Source organism: Myotis nattereri (genome assembly GCF_964212035.1).
Source record: "Myotis nattereri genome assembly, chromosome: 4".
NCBI lineage: Eukaryota > Metazoa > Chordata > Mammalia > Chiroptera > Vespertilionidae > Myotis > Myotis nattereri.
In genome coordinates this window covers 27,161,124-27,168,273 of record NC_138079.1, presented here as the reverse complement: position 1 = coordinate 27,168,273, position 7,150 = coordinate 27,161,124, and the positions used below count along the sequence as shown (strand labels likewise).

At 41.8% G+C, this 7,150-nt stretch overlaps 1 protein-coding gene across 1 annotated transcript; it reads left to right on the top strand.

Moving 5' to 3' along the window:
* Positions 1–1,609: 1,609 nt before the first annotated feature.
* On the top strand, positions 1,610–2,038 carry LOC308518764 (large ribosomal subunit protein eL32-like; the record flags this gene model as incomplete). The annotated part of the gene is made up of 1 exon (XM_081090520.1): positions 1,610–2,038. Exon 1 carries the CDS (start codon positions 1,631–1,633, stop codon positions 2,036–2,038), a length of 408 nt encoding a protein of 135 aa, XP_080946646.1. The 5' UTR covers positions 1,610–1,630.
* Between the last annotated feature and the right edge of the window lie 5,112 nt (positions 2,039–7,150).

Sequence of the window (7,150 nt, the reverse complement as noted above, 5' to 3'; positions counted from 1 at the left end):
ATACTTTCAGTTCCTTTTTGCATCATCAGAGACTAAGATGGAAGCTCCCTCTTTGATTGTTAATTATTCTTTTTTATTACAGTCATGACACTTAAGATTTTTTTGTGTGCTTTAGTCTTCTCTGTAATTTATTGTTATAGTTAAAACCTTTATTTCTGCCTTGCCAAAGTTGTGTTTTTTGTTTTTTGTTTTCTACCTAAATCTTCCAGCAGGAAAATTACCTCCAAGTCTTCCTTAAAATCTAGAGCATAACTTGGCAGGACACCTCTGCTACGGACATAGCATCAGAGTATGGCCTCCACTGCCTTCATCACCAAGCCCCTTGACATCACTCATTGATTTCTCCCCATACCTGGGAACTGGGAAGTTCCCCTGCCACTCACCAAGTTGTCCTGACTATTTCTGTTCTCAGTGTAAAAAATATATATTTTCTTTATGAGATACCTAGAGAATAAGAAAAAAAAATACATAGAGGAAAAAAAATCAAAATCAACTGTAATTACACCATCAAAAGAAATGCTCATGGGTATTTTTAAAGGGATAGCTAGTTTCTGAATATGTGCTTTGCTTCTGAATCTGTTTAACCAGTTATTACTGTACCATGAGGCTTTTTCCCTATGCAAAAATAATATACTTTGAGAGTGCCATTTGCTGGCTGAATAAAACCCCCTCTAAAGATATATTGATGTAATTTACCATCCCTTTAATATTGGATGTGAATATTGTTTAAAATCTATATATATAAAAGCCTAAGCAACCAACTGAATGACCAAATGATCAGATGATCGGTCACTATGATGCACACTGACCACCAGGGGACAGATGCTCAAAGCACAGGATCGAGCTCCCTCCTGTCTGGAATGGGCATGTGGGGATTGGGCCGAAACTGGCTATCTGCATTCCCCAAGGGGTCCCAGATTGCAAGAGGGTGCAGGCCAGGCTGAGGGACCCCACTGGTGCATGAATCCGTGCACCAAGCCGGGCCTCTAGTGTTTTATAATAAGTAATAATGTCTGATTATCTTTACAAATATACATCTGTTTATATCTCATATTTATCAGCAAACTAGTACATTTCTAAAAGTCCACAGCTTTTAGGAATAGTTACTAATTATTAGATTTTTTGTTTCTTTTCGGTAAAAACAATTATTTTCTCTTGTCAGGATAATTGAAAATAGGGTGTTATATTAAGATGAAGAATTTGACTGAATAACAGATTTTAAATGCCTTAGGATTTAGCTAATTATTATTTGTACTAGAAGTTACAGCAAATCACAAAACCACAATTTGAGTTGACATTCTCAGAAACATAAATTTCTTCTTCATTTAAAACACCTTCTAATTTGGGGGTCCCTTCTTGGGCTTACCCAATGCCCCTCACTATATGTGGCAATGCAGGCCAGGGAGCATGTGAGTAGATGGTGCTGGGGAAAGGGGTGAGGGCACTGTCCTTGACAATGTTTTACATTGTCACCTGAACATGACCAGTGAGGTTATGCTGCAGCAGCTGTGCTCACTTCCAAAGTCAGTGAGCACCTCTATGGGTTAAATTTTGTAGCCCCAAAAGTTATGTTGATTTGCTCTTCCTCAGCACTGCCTAAAGAGGTGGCAGCCACCTCCTATTAAGCACCATGGCTGTCCTCAGACCCCTGGCGAAACCCAAGATTATCAAAAAGAGGACCAAGAAGTTCATCCGGCACCAGTCAGACCAATATGTCAAAATTAAGCGGAACTGGTGGAAACCCAGAGGCATTGACAATAGGGTGCGTAGAAGATTTAAGGGCCAGATCTTGATGCCCAAAATTGGATATGGGAGCAACAAGAAAACAAAACACATGCTGCCCCATGGCTTTCAGAAGTTTCTGGTCCATAATGTCAAGGAGCTTGAAGTGCTACTGATGTGCAACAAATCTTACTGTGTTGAGATTGCTCACAAGTTCTCCTCAAAGAACCACAAAGCTATTGCGGAAAGAGCAGCCCAGCTGGCCATCAGGGTCACCAATCCCAATGCCAGGCTGTACAGTGAAGAAAATGAATAGACGGATTGTGTACACATTGTATGTGTGTTAATAAAACCACAAAATTCTGCAAAAAAAGATATGTTGATTTGCTAATTCCTGGTAACTATGAATGTGACGATATTCGCAAATGGCATCTTAGCAGAAATAATAATCCAGTTAGAGTGAAGTCATTAGTGTGGGCCTGAATTCCATTTGATTGGTGTCCTTATAAGAAGATGAGAATACATACAGACACAGATTTACAATGTCATGTGAAGACAAACATGTGCAGGCAGAGACTGGGATGATGTGTCCAGAAGCCCAGAAACACCAGTATTGAGGGCAGCCACAGAAGCTAAGAGGAAGGTGGAGCAGAATCCTCCAAGAAAGCAGGCTCCACTGACACCTTGATGTCAGACTTTTGGTCTCCAGACGATGAGAGAATAAGTTTCTATTCTTTAAAACCACCCAGTTTGTGGTCCTTTGTTACTGCAGTCCTAGGAGCTAACTCAGGACCCAAGCAAGCTCGCCGTTCATCGAGGACAGAATAGTACCCTGGGAACTCTCAAAAGAAACAAAAGCTGAAAACGTACACATTCAGACCTTGTATTCCTAGTCCAATGCTGGTTTATGTGGTGTGTGGGGGCTTATTAAAATGCTGATATGGCTGATGTGTGCAGGTGTGCTTCCCCCCCTGCCTCAACCCATTGATGGCAATCATCCAGGTGTGCCCCCTCGGTTAAAGTCTTAGGTAGCGTGTTTGAGATGCATGCACAATTCCAGCCATTGTCACAGGTTAATATATTAGCTAGCCCAGACCTTAGTGACATGCTGACTCGTTTCTGCTTATTTCCGTCAAGAGCATACATCAACCAATAGTTTCTGGGTTTTTTGTTTGTTTGTTTGTGTGTTCCTACTTCAAGTGGTGAAATGTCTACTTCTTTTCACGTTAGAAATGGCATAGTCGTGTATTCAATATTCTATGGCATTCAGGTGAACAACAGTCTGAAGGAGAATGTTTGCAATGTGTTGTTGCTTTCTCCATCTTCTGCTTCACTCTTTTCTGGCTGCATTTATTTCTTGTTCCCATCTGTCTCACTCCTCTTTCTCCTTCGGCTTCATGCATATTTTTCCTCCTCTTCTTTCGCATTTCAAAATATTTGCAAACTGTTTTTGCAAACTATCTGTGAAATATGTGCAAAGTAGTGGCAAAATATTTACAAACTTTTATCAACTGCTTTGGAAGGAACATAGTTATACCTGGATTTAAATAATTCATATATAATTAAAAAACTTTGAATGGCTTGTCCAGTCAATTATGTAATAATTGGTAATATGTTATAAATATCTTATTGCCCCTGTCATGGTGAATGTCTAGCAGCATCTGACTTCCCATAAAATTAGATTCTTTTTTATTAATATTTTACTGAGTTGCACCTTTTTTGTTTATATAAATAAAATCGTTCTTTCCAGTCTGGTTAGAATACCAAACAGAAGTTTAGAGTAATTCAATTTGAAAGAAAATTTAGCAAACAAACACAATTATATCACCATATAGGGTCCATATACACCTTCTGAAATATTAACAGGTCACTTGGATCTTCAGATTTCCTAAGGTATCAAAAATTTCCTAGAAATAAAAATGAATTCCAATGCTTGTCTATGTTTAAAGTACATAAAATTGATTTCAAAAGAACCCATTGCAGCACTTTCTAAACAATGTCCTGTAAGTCACCCTGGCTTAGGTGTTCAAAAAGGGACAGAAAGACATTTAAATCCTGGGTTGGGACATGACTGGAGTCACTAAAATGGCAGAGCAGAGGAAGACAAGCCGTTTTCTCCTTTTCCAGAGTGAAGTGTGCTCCATGGACCCCAGGACCTGGGTGCCCAGATCCTGTCCTGCTCGGTGGTCCAGGGGCAGAGCACCACCTGTAAGCCTGTAACTCAGTGTGAGCTCAGTGCCCGCAGAGGGTTAACACAATGGCACTCCATTGAGAACCTCCCAGATAATGAAACAAACCATTAGGTTGAGAAAAGAATGTCAGTATGATGTAGAGAGTCCCCTGACAATCAATGATTCTGTAGATTATGAAAAGTATAGAGAGTTCCCCAGGTGCTGGCATTTTGTTCTAAGTGTCAATTTGTTGATTAGACACAGGTCACTTTCTCTGATGGCGCTCAACCACGGGGCAGAGAATTCTATATCCACCTATTAGAGCCAGTCAAACCCACAGCTGTGAACCCGAGAATGTGGGCATTTACCTATGTGGTCTCCCCTGCACAGGGCATGGTGATCAATTTGCCCTCCACTCACTCTGGTTGGCTGCAGGAGAAGTTACTGATTCTACTTTACTAATATGGAAGGAAAAAAATGTAACAGGTGACCCAAAAAGAAAAACTTTAAAAAATTTCACCTTTGCTCTTTTTTAGTATATAGTCAAAGGCATATGGGAGAGAGCTAGCGGGACAAAGTAGGCAAAGATATGCTTATTATTTACTTTCCTTATAAACCAAGCTATAAGGTTAATTATAGTTTTATGGGTCTCCCATCAATATTACTTGTAAAAATCTGTGAGAATAGAAATCCCCACTTCCTGACACAGTCCTCCCTGGCTAAGTGCCCCGCCCCCCAACTCTGATGTCAAGAAATAGCGCCGCCACCTCCCTCTGCCCTGAACATTCATCAGCGATTTATTCTCACTTGCCCAGTTGTTGGCGCCCTATTCCCCCATTATTGCTGTGGACAGACAGTTTCTGAACATTTTCTTTTCTTCTTCTTTTTTTAACAATACAGTTAGTCTGGGAATTGGATACATGCGTAAGTGTCTTCGCTTAAGTCTTATTTCTGTCACTACAAACAAATTTACCACTTTTGTTCTTTTTTTTACCGTAATCCCCTCTGACTCATTATTTCAGACTGAAGAGCGGATCAAGCCTTCCTTCATTTCCTTAAGTGCTCTGAGGACTTAAGCACTTACGTGAGCCTGTGCTCTTCAAATGTGCTGAGTGGCCATCTCGGAAGAGAGTGTTCGAGCAGGAGCTAACAGCTTTCATCCAGAGATTGCAAATGCCGTGCTCTCTCTCTTTCCCTTCCTGGACCCAAACTCTTCCCACTGCACCCTTCAGTAGGAGATGCTGATGGGACCCTCCCCCAGGGTTTTATCTTGGGTATAGGTGAATTCAATGGCTCATATTCACCCCTTCCAATATTCTGTTCTAACCATTTCTTTTTAGAGACTTCTTGGGATGCAGGGAGGAGGCATGGGAATGGCACTCCAGGTTTTATGGTGGCCTGAGAGAATGGAGACTGATAGCGGACCTTCTAGAAGGTTCTTACTTTTGACAACTTGAGGTCCACAGGCAGCAGGGAGGCAGAGTGTGGGTTTAGCCAATGTGGACAAAGCTCAGGGACACAGGGACACAGGCAGTCATAGCTACGGAGTTTATGGAGTTCATTTTCCAACTTTATCCCAATCAGTCTAATAGATTAATGTTCTCATCCTTCTAGTGGAGCAAAAGAGTTTTGTCAACTAGGCCCGGTCTTGGGTGGTTATTGTGGGTTATGGATTACTTATGTAGGGTCCCATAAATCTCCAGCCTGCTCCTCACACACCCTATTCCAAGGCAGTATGATCATCTGTTGTTAAAAAAAAGGAAAAAGAAGTGTTTTCATAGCTGCGTTTAGAAACCATTCCCACAGTATTTGTGTCTTTTGCCCCATTTAAGAATAGCTAAATATGGCTTGTGTGTGGCATACACGGAATATATTGAAACAATCAGGTCACAAATATTTTCTATAATCATCATTCAGAAGGAGCAGAGACCCTTAAATATGGTAAAAATTACTACTTTTTAATCATATCACTGAGTAGATTGCAATTTTATACACTGACTGACAAAACTATAGCTTGCAAAATGAAAATGCTTACAAAGCCATGCTGCTGGTCTGGAACTATGATCAGGAGGGAGCCTCTAACTTCCCTTAGCCTTTCCACCTCGGCCTCACCCCTGACTCTGTTTTGTGCAGTGATTCCAGGTCTGGCCCATCCTGTTGGGGACTGGAACCAGACATGTCTCTGTGCTGAGAGGAAGTGCGAGCAGTGCTGAGTCCATTTGGAAAATCAGTCATGGGCCCTGTAGACGCCCATCAATGTGCATGCTTATATGAATTTTATCGTTAGGGCATATCTTGTCACATGGCACTTGTATCATACACGTGAATTAGGTGTAACAATTTTTAATAAGGGCCCAGAAAATTCAGTCCCTGTCTCACACCAAATTAGGACCATCCACTTATCCATTTATCCATTTACCCACTTATCCATTCGCAGGAACCTTTGATCATCTTTCTTCTTGGCAAAAACAACCTCTCTGCTATGTTTTCTGTGACACTGGCCTCCACAAAAGCAGCCAGTTTGTGCATTCATGTCTAGGGTAAGAAAGTCTTCTTGTAATCAACTGAACTGATCCCACAGATTTGGCAGAGGGGGGCTCCCGCAGGCAATTCATAGGATGCCTACAAGCTCACTCCTCTTCTGAGCTCTCACTCACAGCTTTGGGTTTAAGATTGCAGCTTACACTGTCAAAAGGCATGCTGATTTGATCCTCTTTCTCATAGGGCTGGATTCATAGAAGAGCTGGCTCTGTTGTGGTGATAAAGGCCTATTCAATGTGGGGTCTGACCCGTGGAGACACAGTGCAGCCCCGGAGGAAGTGGAGCTCTTGCACCCCCTACAGTCCAGATGCTGTACATTCACCACAAAGGCTGATTTTTCTTTTTAAATGACTGTGTCACAACTAGATCATTGAGTGATTTATTGATCATGATGCGTTAGTGAGTTTTAGAGTATTATTTGTGGAGGCCCCAAAGTCTCTGATATAGGAATGGGGAAATAATTTACCTCCCTCCTGTGCTCAAGCAGCTGTGGCCGACCTTCCCAGGCTGGAGGTCCTGCTGCCTGGCAGTGACTGGATCCTCCTGGGAAATTAGCTCCCTGACAACTGCACAAGCCAAGGAGGGAATTTCACATGGTGTCCCCATGAAATGTCACCCCTTTCAGCACAAGGCTGCAGTTGTCACTTTTTCAACAGTTCAGGGGAGGCAGTTGAGGAGTGGAGAAGCCGCTGGCAGGTGAACAGAGCTGGATTCAG